The sequence below is a fragment of the Tenrec ecaudatus genome (assembly GCF_050624435.1).
Source record: "Tenrec ecaudatus isolate mTenEca1 chromosome 1 unlocalized genomic scaffold, mTenEca1.hap1 SUPER_1_unloc_14, whole genome shotgun sequence".
Taxonomy (NCBI): domain Eukaryota; kingdom Metazoa; phylum Chordata; class Mammalia; order Afrosoricida; family Tenrecidae; genus Tenrec; species Tenrec ecaudatus.
The window spans coordinates 1,078,631-1,096,443 of record NW_027457554.1 but is presented as its reverse complement, the minus strand read 5'-3'; the positions used below and the strand labels follow the sequence as shown (position 1 = coordinate 1,096,443).

At 58.9% G+C, this 17,813-nt stretch overlaps 1 protein-coding gene and 1 pseudogene across 1 annotated transcript; both read right to left on the bottom strand.

The window, feature by feature from the left end:
- Positions 1-1,720: 1,720 nt before the first annotated feature.
- LOC142435771 (cytosolic phospholipase A2 beta-like) lies at positions 1,721-11,903 on the bottom strand. The gene is made up of 16 exons (XM_075539913.1): positions 11,898-11,903; positions 10,673-10,745; positions 10,307-10,443; positions 10,083-10,214; positions 8,488-8,542; positions 8,073-8,203; positions 7,908-7,969; positions 6,867-6,966; positions 5,948-6,084; positions 5,441-5,663; positions 5,200-5,317; positions 4,813-4,905; positions 4,234-4,413; positions 3,755-3,921; positions 2,038-2,215; positions 1,721-1,923 (listed from the first exon to the last, which is right to left on the bottom strand). The coding sequence occupies exons 1-16, from the start codon at positions 11,901-11,903 to the stop codon at positions 1,721-1,723; spliced, it is 1,995 nt and encodes a 664-aa protein (XP_075396028.1).
- A 1,215-nt stretch (positions 11,904-13,118) lies between these two features.
- LOC142435770 (bifunctional peptidase and (3S)-lysyl hydroxylase JMJD7-like) lies at positions 13,119-16,771 on the bottom strand (annotated as a pseudogene).
- Positions 16,772-17,813: the final 1,042 nt, after the last annotated feature.

Sequence of the window (17,813 nt, the reverse complement as noted above, 5' to 3'; positions counted from 1 at the left end):
AAGAGCAGGCCCTCTCGGAATGCCTTGCCTACTGGAGCAGCACGGGGTTAGGGCAGCCTCTCTTGGCATAGTCCCAGCAAGCTTGCTTCGACTTGGCCTCCTGCAACTGTGCCCTTTGGCCTGCCTTCTCCTCTTCCCTCTCCAAAACAACCTCGGCTCATGGGCAGCCTGCTGCCTCCCCGTCCCTTGCTGTCACAGTCCCCTGCAGCTTTCCCAAGGCACAGGCCCTGTCGCCCTCCAAGGGGAGAAGAGAATCTAGTCAGGGGTCAGAAGGTGGAGGCAGAGAAGGCAGGGCAGGGCAAGGCTCTCTCTCTCTCTCTCTCTCTCTCTCTCTCTCTCTCTCTCTCTCTCTCTCTCTCTCACATGTGCAAGCAGGAGCCCCTGTTCCCCCCTACTCCCACCCCCCAGAATGTGCAGCACCCCTGAGCCCACCACCCTCCACCAGTGGAGACATCCTGGGGCACCATCTCTGCTGTAATTGCCCACCTCCACGCACTCTCCCATGGGGTACAGTTCATGAATGGGATGAATGGCTGGGGTGAAGCCTCATCCTGGACACAGGGGTACTGAGCAGTCACTCCTGCCCTGACTCTCACTCTGTGCCCAACCTGGGAGTCACTCAGCCATGCATTGGGGGGAAGGGGGAAGGGGAGTGTCATGGGAATCCACGTGGTTACCAATGCTAGAGGAACGTGGGGTATTGTCAGGGAGGTGGTGGTGGGGCAGGTGTGACCCAGGGACCCAATATTCATTCACTGGGCCTCGCTGCTCCTCCACAGGGGTGGGTGGGGCCAGAAGTGACCCTGGGGCTGTAGGTGAGTGGCTGGGCCCAGAAGTGACCCTGGGGCTGTAGGTGAGGACGTGCTCCATCCAAGTCACCACATGGAACCAGCCACAGACTGCCCATGCAGGCTCGCCACAGTCTAGCCAGGCTACCACGCAGCACCCTGGGAACGGGCAGCTCCTGGTAAGAGGCAGCCCTTCCGAGGTCACACCTTCCTAGGCTCTTCCTCAAGGTGCTCTGACCCCCACCCTTCAAAGAGGGCAGCTACTGGCTGGGAGGGTGGCGCAGGGGTGCCCGAAGCAGACACCTCCTACGGGGCATCCGTCTGGGAAAGGGTGGCACAGCACCAAGAGGCTGGCAACTCTTTGCGGGGCGAGGGAGATGTGTCCTTGTCTTGTTTCCTAAACTGGTCTTTGATGGTGGGACCAAAGTTCTCCCCATTCGTAGCAGCAATGACATCCTCAGACCGTTGGTGGGATGAGTCCTGTAATGTGTGCAGCCCCCGAGTCCCTGCGTACAGCATTCAGAGCAGCAGGGCGGGGGAGCCTGGGACCCTCCCCCCAGTGCCCGCGCTCTACACCGGGCCCTGCCACCACGAGCCCCAACCCCACCCCATTTGCACCCCGGCTGCCACAGCACCTCTGCACCCCACCTCTCCCGGTGCTTGGAGAAGAGGCCCACTGTGGCCTGCTCCAGGGGCACAGGGCCCAGTACCAGAGAAGCTGCTGAGCTGTGGCAAGCCCGTAGTCACAGCTTCAGTTCACAGTGCAGATGGCCCTCTGTGAGGTGCTGGCAGCTCCTGCCCCATCTGGGGTACCAGGGCATACACCCAAGGCTAGGAAGGGTGCTGCTGGGGCCAAGCAGGCCCTCCGAGGCCCCAGAACACTGGGGGATGGCTCTCTGAGGCTGAGGCATGGCGTCACTCGGGGCGGGCTGTCAGCGCTGCCTCCTCTTCCGCAGGGCCTCGCGCAGGGCAGCCGGCAGCCGCTCCTGGTTGTTGCAGATGTTGTAGTGGGCCAGGCCCAGAAGCTTGTCCAAGTCCTCTTGGCTATAGGTCACTTTCGAGTAGTGGTAGGGGGAGTCAGACGGAGTCAGGTTCACCCGGCCGGCCTCCTGCTCCTCGGGTGTCCTAGGGACCCCTGTGCAGAGAGCACATCGTGGGCATGGAGGGGCAGGGTGCTGGGGTGGAGGGCGGGTCTGCTGGGTCGGGGAGGCTGGGACACCAGGAAGGGGGTGGTGGCAAGCTGGCTCACCAGGGGCTGAGTGGTCCCGGAAGGAGTCCTTGACCAGGGGGAAGTGCAGAATGACTGGGGCCTCAGGCCGGCCGGGATCAGAGAACTTGTGGCACTCCCGAGGCTGGCGCTCCTCATCAAGGCTGGGAGAGATGGGCAGGAACGGGATGCCCTGCTCTTGGCACATGCGGCCCACCAGCTGCAGCTGCTGCAGGGGCACTGAGGGCAGGAGAGGGCTAGCCTTGGGCTCCCTTGGTCCTGGACACTGACGTCACATAGGACCAAGCATCAGTCGGAGTGGACAGCCGTGCCGCAGCCCCTCAGAGCTCCACCAAACGGACTGTAGCCATCGCTGAGGCCAGCCATGTAGGGCACACACCTCTCACTAAATTTACACAGAAACTAAACGCTGGGGTGTCGACGGCCTGCAACCAGCCGGGGTGCAGGTGCAGCCAACCAGATTCACCATCACATACTCTCCCCATTGCGGAGAAAGCCCCCTGATGGAGCGTGAATGAAACCCCAGTTCTTTTCACAGGGAGCGCTGGTGGTGAAGCAGTTATGTGCTGGGCGAGGTTCTGCAGGGTCAGCACTGGGAAACCACCCGCTGCTCCATGGAGAGAGGGCCGAGCACCACGTTCCTGAACTTGTGCCTCCACGTTGGTAGCCACAGACTCTCCCTTAACAGCCATGCTGCCTTCAAGTGAGCACATGGCTGGTCTGATCTCCCTACAGAGGCAGACATCCTCTGGCTCTCTCTTCCTGCTGTCGCCCAGCCCCCCTCTCAGCTTCCCCCAATGCAGCTGTTAGGCTTGCTCACTTGTGAGCTCAGCGTTACTGTCGAACCCACCCACCTTGTGGCGTATGTAACTACTGAATATGCATGTCTTAAGGCTACCTGTAACTACCCCAAGATAATACAGATGCTCTCTCTTCCCCCACTTCCACGTGGTCCATCAAGAGGAGCTGAGGTGAGCATGCTATCATAAAACGTGCCTGACTCCTTTATTGTACTCTCGCTCCCCTATCTCTCCTAGCCTCTATGACTTTACTAGACCTTTACTATTTTATCGCCATACAATTGTGCCTACTGACCCATTGGTTGTTAGAGGCTGATTTCCTGTGACAAACTGCTCCGTGGGCATTTTTACTCCCGTAAGCAGTTCGATCTCAGAAACACACCAAGGGGGACCCGGTGAGCCAGCATGTACTCCATGGTGGGGATCCTGGTTTGGTTGTTTTGACATGGTGTGGTGGTTAGATATTATGTCCACTTGGACCTGCGTGAAAGTGCAGGGGTGGAGTCCCACCTGTCACTCAGGTGGAAGCCTGGTGATCCCTCCTTGGAAGGAAGGGGAGATGCTATCAGCCTCTTCCTCCTCGCTGGGATTCTGTCTCCAGGGACGGCCCCATGGGGCCACCAGCCTGGAGAGCCGCCGACTTGGCCGTGTTCACGCCAGCCTGGGCATTATCTGCCTGCAGCTACACAGAGGCTGAGGAAGGTTCTCACTAGCATGGTCTTGAATCATGCTGGGCTGGGATGCCTTGCTGATCTAAAATGACTTCTTGATCTAAAGCTCTTTCTTTCTACAAAGAGGAGTGTTGCTGCTTTTGTTTCTCTGGACAGCTCAGCCCATAGCATGTGGGTCCCTGTCTCGTAGGGTTGGGAGGAAGCCAGCAAGGGACACACTGTGTAGCCGCCCTAGCATCCTCGGGTGCCACTCATCAGCTCCCCCACCTGAAAGGCGGCATTTAAGTTGTAGTCCAGCGACAGGATGAGGTCCACGTCCCGGGTGGGCTGCAGGAGGGGCGGGCAGCTGGTGTTGACAAAGTAGCCCACGTCCAGCAGGCACAGGCGGGGCTCACCAGGGGTCAGCTGGTTAGGGAGTTCATCCAGTTTGGTGTCTGGAGAGGTGAGCAGGGTGGGAGGGCAGCCTTGAGCACGGGTGCTGAGGACACCACGCTTGCTCCCCTGGTCAGTGGCAGTCACTGGCTGCTCCTGGAAAAAGACTCCGCCCTCAGGCCCCACCCACCTGGCCCCAGCCCTGAAGCAACCTCCAGCCCAAGCTGAAGGAGAAGGCAGGAAACTCTACTCCCCACATCCCGTGGGGCCACACATGGAAGGCCTGGAGCCAAGGGGTGAGGTGAGGGGCCTGGAGCCAAGGCCCACAGCTCTGGGAAGACATCAGGGGGCTGGGCCCCGGTGAGAGAAGCTACCTTTCCAGGAGGAGAAGTGAGGGTGCTGGAAATAGTCTTTGTGGAACTGGAGACCACGCAGAAAGTTGTGGGTGGCCTGGGCAAGCGGACGCCACGTCAGGAGGCCAGACAACAACTCCCCGATCCTCCCAGCCAGGCTGGGTGGCACTTCCATCTTCAGCACTGGGACCTGCTCCTTGTCTGCACAGCCAGGGAGTGGGGCGTGGGTGCTAGCCCAGTCTGAGGGCAGTGACCCCGGAGAGGGAAAGAGCTGAGACCAGTGCCCCCACCACCACACACACACAGAGCTGGGAGTCACATGCCCACCTCCAGCACCAGCCCCGGAGTCTGGGCACCTACCCAAGCTGGTCAGGGTCTGAGCCTAGCGATCCCAGAACGGACTGGGCTCCAAGGACCAGTATAAGCTGTCTTGGAGGCTGGCTGCATATAGGTTGGTCCAGATGCCTGGGAGCGCAGACACAATGGGACGAGAGCCACCATTCCTGTCACAGCCTGACCCTTCCCTGCTGCCCGCCTCAGTGATGGGGCTCCCCCAGAAACATCCTCCCCTCCCCCATTCTCTCTCCAAGACCCCCTCACCTTCCAGGAAGCAGATGCGGGACTCAGGCATCCTCTTCATCAGCCGCCCCATGAAGAACTCGGAGCCGAAGAGCTCGGAGGGGATGAAGGCACCTTACTTGGAGAAACCGAGCTCGTAGGGGGAGAAATCACACCACTCTGTGGTGGGAAGGGACCGCTGTTGGCCACCACCCTCATGCCCACCCGAACCCACGCAGGGCAGCCACAAAGGATGGGGCGACTCCCCTCCAGTCCAAGTGACTCTGGGGTCATGGGTGTCTGGATTCACTCGGGTCCCGGACCAAAGTGTAAGGAGAAGGGCATGAAAAACTGCCTCCCCACACCATCCCAACCACCCCTTCCCCGACCCCTGGCCGCCCGGGGCCTCAACCAGCTGCCTCGACCTGCCTCCAAATTCAAAGGTGGACAGGCCGTGCCCCTTAGTGTTGAGGGCATAGTACATGGGGAGAGCTTTCTGGCCGTGCCTCAGAGCCTGTCGCTGCTCCGAGAGCTTGTGGACATCAGGCTGTAGGGAGATACCTCCGTGTAAACCCATTGCTGCCAGGTCTCTGGAGATCTCCCCTCGCCCTGCTACCCAGCAGGGCTGCCTCCAGGTCCAGGCCCGTCCCCGTGGGCCGCCCTTCTGTACCCCATCATGTCGCATGGCCTCATTGATGAGGGCCCAGAGGTTGGTGAAGCAGGCCGGGTGTCCCAGGCGAGTGCGCTCCTCCAGCTCCTGGTAGTACCATTGCAGCTGGCTGGGAGCCAACACGCCCAGCATGTTATTGGTCACCTGCGTCTTCAGCAGTACGGTGGCACCCCCCAGGTCCTTCTGCGACCACTCTGGATCCTTGTAGAGGTTTTCTAAGGTCCTAGGCAAAGCCAGAGGTCGGGGGCAGACAGGTTCCTCTAAGAGTCCCCCGAGACCTCACACCCTTCGGACCTTCTCTCCCAGGGCAGCAGCCCGTAGGTGCCTGCCAGCTCCATGGAGACAGCCGAAGCCCATGGGGCACTTTGGGCATATCGCACCTGCCACCTGCCTCCTCGCAGACCTTCCAATCTAGTCAGGGAGGCCAAGGGGGCACTGGAGAAGCCTTACCACAGGCACCCCTCCCTCTGCCCACTCACCGCCAGATCCCACACTCAGCCTGCTCACCAAGTGGAGCCCGAGGCCCCTGTGATGTAGAAGACGCAGTCCAAGAGGCCCAGCTCCCTGAGGCCGGTCAGCTGCCCATACAGGGAAGTCATTGCCCGGACCCCTCCACCAGTAGCCATGATTGCCACCACTGGGACCTGGAAGGGCAGAGTACAGCTGGGCTCAAGGGAGGCCCTGCGGGGACTTCCAGTTGGTGGAGGGGAGGTCAGGGTGCGCTGGGCAGTAAAAACCACAGGAGGAGAACACAGCAAGTCAAGTGGCCACTCAGTCCCCTGCCCCTGGCCCCACCACCAAGTTAGCGTAGGTCAGAGTCTGGTGGGGACCCATGGAGCGGGTCTGAGTCAGAGCAGCTGAGGAGAGTCATGTCAGGATAACCTCCTTCAGCAGGGTGGGTCCTTTCGGGTTTTGAAAACTCCAGGGAGCGTACAGGCCACAGGCCTTATCTCCCCATCCCCAGCCTGAGGAGTACGGCGGTCACTTCTTAAAAGACGCAGGCTCACCTCAAAACCCCCAAATCAGCGTCCCTCTCCCCTTGCAAGGAGCTCATTTCCTTAGGAGCCAGCCCAACCAGCAGAGAGGCCTGGCCAGATGTCCACCGAGTTGTCTGAGAGGCCCAGTCTTAAAATCAGCTCCAGGCCAAGGGCCAACGCCCAGAGAAGGGTAGCTACTCCTGGTGGGGCCCGTGGTTCTGACACTGCTCAGCCGCAACGGGCCCAAGATAACATCAAGAAAGCTCTGGGAAGTACAAGGGGGGTAGGTGGGCAGACGAGAGGCAAACACAAGTCCGCCTTACAACCAACCCTGGTCGGGCAATGGAAGTGTGGAGGCCCACTCAGCTCAACACTCGGCCTGAGACCCCCACACTCCTGCGAAGCCTGACAGACCTCGTCCTCCTCCAGGTCTCCCTCCAGCTGCAGGCCTGCTGCAGGGCCTTGGCCACCACCTGCTTCCTCCTGCTCAGGAAGACCTGCTCCTCAGCATACAGCTCGAAGCCCAGGCGCACGGCCAGCTCCCCTGGTCTGGGGGTGGGGTGGGGGGATGGACGGACAGTGAGGCAGTGCTCATCCTCGTCAGAAAAGAGGACACTGGGCCCATCTCCCTGCAAGATCCACGTCTATCTCTTCTCTCCCTTCAGCCTGCGTGCTGAAGCTTGGAGAGTGAGGTGGGGATGGTGGGCCCAGAGCCACACCAACACGCCCGGCATGACAGCAAGGCCAGCTGGCAGATGAGGGTGTCCCTGTGGCCAAAGGTGGCCCTGAGTCTCAGCTTCTCCCTCCCCTGCAACGCTGGACCAGGGCTACACAGGGAAGGGGGCACAGGGGCTGAGAAGGAACAAAGGTCTTTAAGTTGGGGCTGCTTATGCTCCTAGACACTGAGGGCCAGCAAAAGTTCTTGAAGGCCCAGCCACGTTGCTTCTACCCAAAAGGTTGCTTCCTTCTGGTCTTTGTGCTCCTCAAACCAGGCGTGTTACTCTCCTCAGCCCCCACCTCTCTCCCACCCAGTGAGGCCACATGCAGACTACAAGGCTGAGGAAGGACCCTCTCTGCTCTGAGCACCTTCCCAAGACTGGGAGCTCCCTGCTGCAGCCACCCGCTTGCTTCCGGTCTTCCAGGCCACCCAGCTGCATGTAGCGCCCTCCCTCCCCCGGCTGCTCTCCCCCAGCCCAGCCTCTCACCTTTCTTCTTTTCTCAGCTCCACCGTCATCAGAGGCTCCTGCAAACCAGCAAAACACCACTCAGAAAGGCTGGCACCTCCACCCCAACTTCGGCCCTGGGATGCCCCAGTCATCTCCACAGGGATGCACCCCCACAGCCCAGCCCAGGGCCTTGGCCCAAAAGAAAAGGGAGAGAAGGAGTCACCCCCTGCCCCCACCCCCGCACTGGCCTGAGGTCCTGTCCCACCCCTACATCAAGGTCTCTTCCTCTGAGTGAAGAGTACCTGGGACGTAGGGAAGACCAGCCTCACGAGCTGGTCTGATGGCAGGGCCCTGAGTGGCACCTTCAGTTGCTCCTGGGAGGCATTCTGCAAGGGGACAAAAACTGTACACTTACCCGAGTCTCAGAGCAGGGGTACCACCCGGCCCTGTGGGCCTGAATTCCAGGGGGTCAGTGGGGGAACACCCTACCTGCAGGTGGATACTCAGCTCCTGCTCCCAGCAGGTGGGGAAGTGGAAACGGAAGGAGTCGCTGCCTACGGTGGCCTCCTGAGATCCCTCATAGGACCCGAGGACCACAAGCTGGACTTTTCCCTTTGACTCTGGAGAAAGGAACCGAGGTAGGGGTGGGAGGGGGTACCCTGCCCGTGAGGTGTCTCCCGCCCCTGTGGCTGGCAGAGGCTGGGAGGAGTTACCCCCAGCCCATCCTCCTCGGAGCAGGGTCATGGGAAAAGACCTGGTCTTGGTAAGCCCGGGCAGTTTCACCCCCAGCCCCTAGCCTTCGGAGGCTAAAGGTGGCTGGCAGCTTCTTCCAGGATGGGTAGCTGAGGAAGGGGGAAGACATAGGCTGAGGGCCAGGGCTGTCATGGTGACCTGGGAGACTCACCCTTCTGGTCCCCGGCCTCCTCCAGCCGCACATGCAAGCGGGAAAGCTCACGGGCCTGTGTTGGGAAGAGAAGATTCATATGCCGCCCCTCCCACGCAAGGATACCTCACCACTACCCTTTCCCCTGCAGCCCGCGGTTCCTGCTCCTCAGTCCCATGTCCTCTGGAAATCATAGCCCCTCCCACTTTGCTCTTTCCTGGTCCAGACAGACTTGCAGCCAGGAGGGCAGGTGAGCAGATGGCCTGAGGGAGGGTGTGTCACTCACCACTACAATCCCAAAGCACTACTATGATCCCAAATCACTACTGTGATCCCAAATCACTACTATGATCCCAAATCACTACTATGATCATAAAGCACTACTATGATCCCAAAGCACTAATATGATCACAAAGCACTACTATGATCACAAAGCACTACTATGATCACAAAGCACTACTATGATCCCAAAGCACTACTATGATCACAAAGCACTACTATGATCCCAAATCACTACTATGATCACAAAGCACTACTATGATCACAAAGCACTACTATGATCACAAATCACTACTATGATCCCAAAGCACTACTATGATCACAAAGCACTACTATGATCCCAAATCACTACTATGATCACAAAGCACTACTATGATCACAAAGCACTACTATGACCCCAAAGCACTACTATGATCCCAAATCACTACTATGATCCCAAATCACTACTATGATCACACAGCACTACTATGATCCCGAATCACTACTATGATCCCGAATTAGTACCATGATCCTAAGTCACCATTACCATCGCAAGTCACCACTATGATCCCGAATCACTACTATGATCCTGAATCAATCACTACAATGATCTGACTCACCACTAGGACACCGTTGCTGGTGAGCTGCTCCGCACAGTCTGTCCTGGGAAAAGCCATGAGCGGGGGTCAGGTTCTTGCCCCCAAGGAAGCCTAGGCAGTCCTTCCAACCACAGAGGGTCCCCGGGGAAGGACACCAACCCTGAGCGCACGAGGCTGTCTCCTTCCAGAAGGGACAGATTTGACCCAGAGTCCCTCTCCCTACCTTGCAACCCCCAACTCCCCTGACCCCCGCAACCCCCAACTCACACACTCCGCAGGCGGAATTCAACGTCAAACCGCTCCCCACCCTGAAAAAGCAAGTTATAAAGGTAAGACGTGTGCATGTATGTGGGCATGCATGTGATTGGTTGTGTGCACATGTGAGTGTGTGTGCATGTGTATCCACATGGCTGTGCATGTGTGAGTGTGGCAGTGGTTGAGTGCGTGTGCTTGCGTGTGAGTGTACCTGTGTATGTGTGTGAGGCTGCGTGTGGGTATGAATGTGAGTGTGTGTGTCAGTGTGGGTATGTGCAGATTCCAACCCAGATGCCAGCCAGTGGTGCCAATGCGGGGAGGGCTGCTGTCCATAATGTAGCCCCGAGGAGGGGGCCGCTCCTCGGGAAGCAGGTCCTGGTTGACAAGGGCCTCGGGCACCAGGGAAACCTGACCTCATTGTCTGTAAACAAGTTCTTTGAAGAGGGGCATTTAAGCAGCATCCCGTTGGTGGTACCGAGGGTGGCCGCCCATGTGGAGTCTTGCCTGCAGGCTCAGCAAGAAGCTCTGGCGCCGGAACTCCCCAGGAAGCAGAGTGCCCACGTCAAACAGCACTGACAGCACGGGGTCGTCGCTGGTCAGCAGGTCCTGGTCAAAGACTTTCAGCTCAACCATGTTCTGGAAGGGGAGCAGCGGGACAGGGCCATGGCTTGGGGGGTGGGGTGGGGGTGACACTGGGGGTACGCAGGACCGGGCTGAGGCAGGCCCACCTTGATCTGGCTGTGCACCCGGAAGTGGAAGCTCTGGTTCCAGACAGGGTTTCTGTAGTTGTTGACAGTGCGCGTCTGGAGCCGGTGGTTGCAGGCCATGGGCAGCCACAGGGTCACACAGAAGTCAGGGTGGGTCCCTTGGAGGAGAAGAAATGAGGGCCAATTCTCCCCCAAGCCACGCAGAGTTCACCACCAGAGGGATCCCTGGGGACGCACCAAGCCCCACCCTCCATCACCAGCCCTTGCCCGTCACTCTTTGCAGGCCCTCCTCCCAGGACCTCGCAGGCCCAGCCCTCCTGTCACCTCCCACCGTCCCTGCCCTGCTCCAATTGCAACCTCAGTTCCCTTCTCTCTCGGTCAACTCACCCTCATCCCTGGCAGGCAGGCTGTGGGCCTGCAGCACATGAATGGTGTGCAGGCAGGTCCCGGGCAACTTGGCCTGCAGAGCAGCGGGGAGGGGACAAGCTTGCTGTGGGATGACATGACCAAAGGCCGCAGGCGATGGAAGGGAGGTTGGGGCACCTGTGAGGGCTCACCCTGTACCAACAGGGCCAAGGCCACCCAGAACCCCGAGTCTAGAAGAGACAGGGCACGTCCATAGGAACTTACACAATGCCCATGACAGGTCTGTCCCAAGGGCTATCCATACATTAACTCAGCCGACTACTACGCTGCCTCACGAGGAGGCGGAGGCATGGAGAGGTGACCCAGCAACTGGCCGGAGACCCAGAGGCAGGATCGCTGTGCTCTCCGCTTCCCTCTCCTGGAACCAGCAGGCTCCCATCTTGCCACCTGTCTGCCCCAGCCCATGCCCTCGCTTACAAAGCTCTGGGTGGGCATACAGAAGGGCATGGAGGGAGCGGCCTGCTAGGACTAAGCTCCTGCTTGCTCACTCGCTCCTCCCTGTGCATCCCACCCCTGGTCAGGGGGCAGTTCTGGAAGCCACCTCTGTGCTGGGGCAGGTGGGAGGTTACCAGGCCAGGCAGACCATGGGCGCCAAGCCCTGCACCCTCCAGGTTCTCCGAGGGCAGAGAAACAAAGGACCCCAGGACTCCATCCCAAACCACCCCGGGCTCTGGGCTGAAGCCCTGCCAGGTGCGCTGGGGCCAGGGAGCGTGTGTCAGCACACCCTTTCACTGGCCTCCCAGCTGCCATTGGAAGTCCCAGCTGCATGCGCCCAGGGGTTCCTGGCAGAGGAAGAACCCGGGAAAGTCACCCATCTCATCAGTCTCAGGACCCGACAGCCCAGGCAACTGACTCAGAGGGAGCAGGGGAGCAGCCAGGAGCCTCTCCCTGCCTAGAAGCTCTGTGGATCCCCAGCCCTGCCATGCCCCTACCCAAAGCTGGCAAACACGCCCCCTACAACTGAAGACCACCGCGGCCACAGCCCTCCAGAGAAAGCATTAGCCAGGACTCAGGTGGGGAGCAAGGGTCAGAGTGGGCTCCAGTGCCATGCCAGTCTTACCAGAGCCATGAGGCTGGGGGTCCCAGGCGAGGCGAGCAAAGGCAGCAGTAACCACTGGGCCGAGGACTGTGGGGTTTTAAGCCAAAATCCAAGTATGTCCCAACTGGCCTCCCTAGCCCCTCCCACCTGCATCTTCCGCTCCGCCCAAGCCCCACACCCTGCCCAAGAAATGAGGCACCTCAGCCTATACTGGGGCTTCTGACACCCTCCCATGGGCTCAAGGTCCCCCACCCCTGCTGGGTTCCTGGAAAACCCACTGCCCCCAGCAGACACCACCTGGGCCTGCCCAGCTGGGTCCTGCTTCCAGGACAGCTCACCAACCACCCGTGTGAGCAGGACAGGAAGGCATGGCTTGGAGGGGCCACAGGTCTGGGCAGCCGCCAGAGGTAGGGCAAGGGCAGAGTCCCCACCAACAAGGCTTGTAGAAACATCCAGGTACCAGTAGGACAGGAATGCCCAGTCTCCACTGAAGCAGACCCGGAGGAGGGGTGTATCCGGAGCCTATCATCACAGCAGGGGAGTGGCTGTTACTAAAAACAGCTCTTCAAAGCCAGGGCCTGGGCCACCTGGGTCCCCAGAGATGGCCAGGACTGGAGCTCCAGGTGGGCACCCAGGGGAAGGGGGCTCATCTCCCCTTTTGTGGGGGCAGCATGAGAAAGCCAGTTCCTTCTGCAGAGGAGCAGCCCAGGGGTGGGGGTGGGGCAGTTTCTGTCCCCTGGTCCCTGTGCTGGTTAGGAGACACAGGCTCGTCTCCAGGCAACCAACCCCATCGCAAAGTAAACCAGAGTCCCAGTCAATGAGCCCTGGCAGAGAGTTAAAACAGGGTTGGCCTGCCGGCCAGACCGGAGTACAAGCTGTGGTCCCTGGACAGACAGGGAGCTAGCTCCTCTCTCTGACGTTTCCATCTTAACCCTCCCCGCCCTCCTGGAGACACAGAAAGCCACAAGGAGCAGGTACCACATGGAGCCTCCCCGGCTTTATTGAGCATGTCCTTTGAGCGAGCAAGCGGGCCCTTACAGAAACCCTCTCCACTCCCCAGGGCAGCCAGAAAGGTAGGGACCATCATTATATCCACTTCACAGCTTTACAGAGGAGGGAGGACGCCGCAGCTGGCCTCCACCCACGGGGCTGCTTCACCTGCGTGGCAGCTTTCTGGGAACCCTGACTAGACACCTGCCTGGCACTTCCTGGTCCTCCTCCTATCACCCACGATAGTCTACAGGGTCGGTCCCAACCCAAACGGGGTTCTGGGTCAGACAGATTGCAGGGTGTCTCTGTGGGGGCCCATCTGGGGAGGAGCCAGAGTGCCCCCTGAGCTGTGGGGGGGCACGTTCCCTGGGGGCTCCACTAGTCCAGGCCTGAGGCCTTGGTGAGGGTGTCGAGCAGTTGGAAGTAACTGTACTTGAGGTCATACTCCATGTCGTACCAGAAGTTCACTGTGGGGAGAGCAAGCACAGGAGTGGGTGGCCCAGCTCTGACCCAGAGCCTCCCCAGCCCACCCGCTGGCCGAGGCCAGCAGCTCCTCACCAGCAATGCAGCCCTGGGACTACTGCATATGGTGGAACCACAAGGCCGGCAGGTAGAGAATCTCGCCGGCCTGCATGGTGCAGCGGAGGGCCTGGGCCCCATGGTACTGTGGGTACCGGGACAGATCTGGTGTCAGGGGATCCAGTGGAAGCCAGGGCACCTGGGGACGGAGCAGGACCGGGGAACTCGGCCTTTGGCCTTGCCAACGGTAAGGGCCAAAGGTCCCCCTCCATCCGCCCTGGGAAGCCAGTCCCAGAAGGCGGGACCTTACGGAGGAAGGGGCCACCTTCCCAAGACCTTTGGGGCCCGCTTGCTCCTCGGAGATGGATGAGCTCGCCCCTCCCTGAGGCCCAGGGCCAAGATGGACACCTTCTCCATGGCCTCTTCATCCACCACCTCAAAGGTGCCCGCCTCAGTGAGTCGGTAGGTTGCTGGGGTGTACAGCTCTGATGCCAGAGAAAAAGGGGGAGCTCAGCAAAGAGTGCTCTCAGCCCCTCACACCTCCTCCCAGCCTCTCCTGTTGGCTGCCTGGCCCCAGGGACACAGGCAGGGAATCCTCGCTACCCTTCCTCTGGTTTGGGGCCCATGCGTAAGGCAGGCCCCAGCCCTACCATAGGGGATGAAGGGTCGGTCGCTGGGCTGGTGTAACAGGAAATGTTTCTCTCCAGAGAGGACACAGTAGAGGTTTTCGTAGTGGTCCTTGTGCACTGCCAACACAAAGAAGGTCCTGGGCAGATTTGGTGGAGCAGGGCACATGAGAGGCAGAACCTGCCCACCCAGAGCCTTGCGCCTCAAGACAGCCAGGGGTGTAAAAACGAGAAAGTCCTGCGAATAAAGATTTCAACCTTCCATCCAAAGTGTCCCCTGATGTCTCCTTTACGCCCAGTACTAGTTCAACTTAGCCAGTAAAGGATCTCCATCCTTCTGCCATGAGCATGGTACTCTTTTAAACTCCATTCGGGCTCAGACTGAAAACAGCCTCTTCAAAGAACAGCCAGGATCCTGGAGGACAATGAATTTATAAGGGGGGAGGGGGAATCCCATTATTTTCTACACAGTTTCTGAAGCCCCCTCATTTCCCTCAGGGAGAAGAACTCGGGAATGGAGGGTGAGAACGTTTGAATCAACTAGAGGGACTGAATCAATGTCACTGAGCTGTCAGCGTAGAAGCTTGGTGTTTGCTTTTGCTCTGTGTATTCTCAACGACATAGTCAAACCAGACTCCAGGAGATGCCCAGGGGGGGCTGGGGTGGAGGGCATTCCAGATCCCAGCCACCAGGGACTTGGCACACACCACACGCCCCATGCAGGTCATCTCTCCAAAGAGGTAAATATCCACGCATAGGGTTCTCCCAAGTTCACCTCCGGGGCCAACGTGCCCTCTGAGAGATGTCTAGTGCGTCCCCACACCAAAGTCATCCCACCCACCACGCTGCCACGCCACTCCTCCTCTGTTCGCAGAATTGTAGACCGACCCTCCAGGCCAGCCTCCCACCCTTGCCCCATCCTGGCTCCTCCCTGTCCCTGCATCCCAGAGACACCTACAGGACGTCACTGCGGCCGCCTCCCCCAGCCAGAAGTTCACCGCCTCTGGCATCTTCCCTGCAGGACAGAGGAGGAGAGTTAGGAGCGGTTGTCCCTGGCAGGTTGGGTCTGGGATAACACCCAACAGGATGTGGGCAGGGGTGCTGCGCGAGAGCAAGGGGCATCCCAGGGAAAAGTGGCGAAGAGGCCATGGTTTGGAGGGCTTGGGGAGTGGGCCCAGCCCCCCACAGGCAAAAGTTAGAGCACTAATCCTTTGCAGTCGGTCAACAGTCAAGGCTTCCAGGGCGGCAGGGCCTGACCCTGGCCATGGGGTGGTGGGTGTGGGCCAAGACAATCAATGTCACCGAGCTGTCAGTGTAGAAGCTTGGTGTGTACTTCTTCTGTGTATTCTCAATGACTGCCCTCTGCCCCAGTCGCCCCCTCTCACCCAGAGCCTCGGAGGCCCAGGGCATGTGGGGCTCCAAGTCAGGCAGCAGCTGGGGCAGCTCAGTAAGCAGGTTAGAGCACTGCTTCTGCACGTAGAGCACACCAGGGTGCCGGGCCCTGCCCTCCAGGACATCCAACACACCTCACAGGGGCAGCAGGCGCTCGGGTGGCATCACGAAGTGGTCTCCGCGCACGGAATCAGCATAGCCATCTGGGGTCACCGCTACGCTCACCTCCGTGGCGCCCACCGTGGCCCTAGGGGAAGGGACTCTAAGAGCATGCCCACATGCCACAAGACAGCTCGCCCATCACCCTAGACCAGCCCAGGGCTGCACCCACCTCAGATAGGGGAGCGACCACTTCTGCAGGGCATTGCGCACGATGCAGGGCCTGCTGGGGCAGACCCAGTCCCGGTAGAAGTGCAGTGGCATCGGGGCCTCATCCAGGTAGGGCACGGTTGGAGGCACGCCAAGCTCTTAAGTGGGGTGGGAGGTAGATGTTGACATAAACAGCACCCAGCCACTTACGGATGAGATGCCCTCTCTGGGCAGGCCACAGGGTATCACTGGGCAGTGCTCACTGGGGAGGGACCAAGAGACTCTGGACCACCAGAAATAGAAGGGGATTTTCAAGGATGAGGCTGCCGCACGCCTACTCCAGGAGGGGCCACACAGCCCAAGAGCACGTGAGCAACATACTCTGGTGTCAACTTGTGGAGGGGTGGAGTCTAAGCTGTCATTCAGGTTGCAGCTTGATGACCTCATTTGTAGGTGCCCTCGGTAATCAATAGCTCCCTTCCTGTGAGACATTCCTGCTGACAAGACACACAGAGCTACACTAGAGCCCTGGAGCCTCAGGGCTCACTTGGAGACCCCTGCTAGCGCTGGGATGCCTCCACCACCACTGGGTCCACAAGGCTTTCCACCCACTGGCCTGTGATCTTCCTGCATCAGCATCATTGCTTGTGTTTCGTGAGTAGGAAGAGGGATTTATAGACTGGTATCGGACATATGGGCTAATATCAGACTTAAGGACTTGATCTGGACTGGGCTGGGATGTTTTCGTAATGTACAATTTTTCTTTGATATAAAGTTCTCTTTTAAAACACATATAAGTGTCTATGAATTTGTTTTTCTGCTCAACTGGGGCTAACACAGCGGGACTCCTGCTTGGCCCAAACCCCAGTCCTCCCTGGGGCCATACCCTTGGTTAGCTTCCCTAGCTGCGGTGGCAGACCTCTAGCGAAGTATAGAAAAGCAGCCTCAGGCACCACGCAGGGAGCTCCCCGTGGCTGGGGGCAGCAAGATGAAGGAAGAATGCCTTCCAACTGCGAATATTCACTGAATATTTTGGAATGTGCTCAGCACTTGGCTTGGCCAGTGTGAATGGGTCCTTTCAAGATGCTGACAGCCTCATCGGGGCTATAACCTGAACGCCCTGGGTCTTCCATGATGGTACCGTGCTGTGTGCTGCCTGGGTGGCTTTCTCTTGCTGCCCTTCATCGCACCCTTCATAAACATCACTGACTCCCTGTTGTGCTCCTGGCTGGCTCCTCGTCTCACCGAGTCTACCAACAAACACTCCCAACCTCCCTCGCCCTCACCTTCTCCCTCTCCCATGCCACCTCCTTTGTGGCCCCTCAACTCACAAGTCACCCCAAGAGCCTTCCTTCCCCCAGCTGGCTATCCTTCTTCTTTAGGAACTTGTGAACCACACCACCCACCGCCCACCCCCTCCCGGCCCCAGCCCACAACCATTTCTAGTAAACAAACAACAGTTGCCCTCGAGTCGATTCTGGTTCCTGGTGACCCGGGATGTCAGAGTGGACCTTTGCTCCACAGTTTGTGGCCCTGACTTTTCTGAAAAGGATTGCATTTCACTGGGGGTCCTTTAGGAGTAGGCAAAGTGCACCAACCTTCCCATTAGTAAGACAAATGCTTAACCATGGACACCACCCCGGGGCTCTGAAAAACTCCTCGTTCCCTTCCTGGGTGCATGACCACTTGACCACCTGCACCGTCAAGCACACTATCTACGGGCCCTGGTGGTGGCACGGTGCTTAAGCACGTGGCTGCTAACCAGGAGGGTATGATCTCAGTCCACCAGGTGCCCCTCGGGAGAGAGACGTGGTGGCCAATCTGTTTCCTCAGACACAATACGGGGCAGTTCTATGACTCCAGTGACAGGTTTGCAAACAGGTTAATATACTATCTACTCAATTGATTTCCACTGGATAGCTGTCTCTGTCCCCGGCTAGAATGTGATCTCCATGAGGGTGGGGGTGTGGGTTATGCCTTCCCAGGATGGAGCACAGTGCCCAGCACGCCCAGGATCCCCAGTACACACTGGCTTAATGACTGGATGAAAGGCTTACAATATCTCCTGCCACAGTGAACTAACTGGTTCCCCAGGCTTAACTCCCCTCCTTCCAAAAGCATTTATCACCCCAGCTCCAGACATCTTCTTGAAAGGCAGCCTCATGTTGTCACTCTGAGCAAACCTCCTTTGATGACTTACCACTTGGAGAATAAAGTCTGCCTGGCC

Coding starts and splice junctions, on each gene's coding strand:
- LOC142435771 (XM_075539913.1), bottom strand. Junction 8,204..8,487: donor GGAGGCCGGGGACCAGAAGG/GTGAGTCTCCCA, acceptor TCCTTTCTCCAG/AGTCAAAGGGAAAAGTCCAG. Junction 1,924..2,037: donor CCGGGACCACTCAGCCCCTG/GTGAGCCAGCTT, acceptor CTCTCTGCACAG/GGGTCCCTAGGACACCCGAG.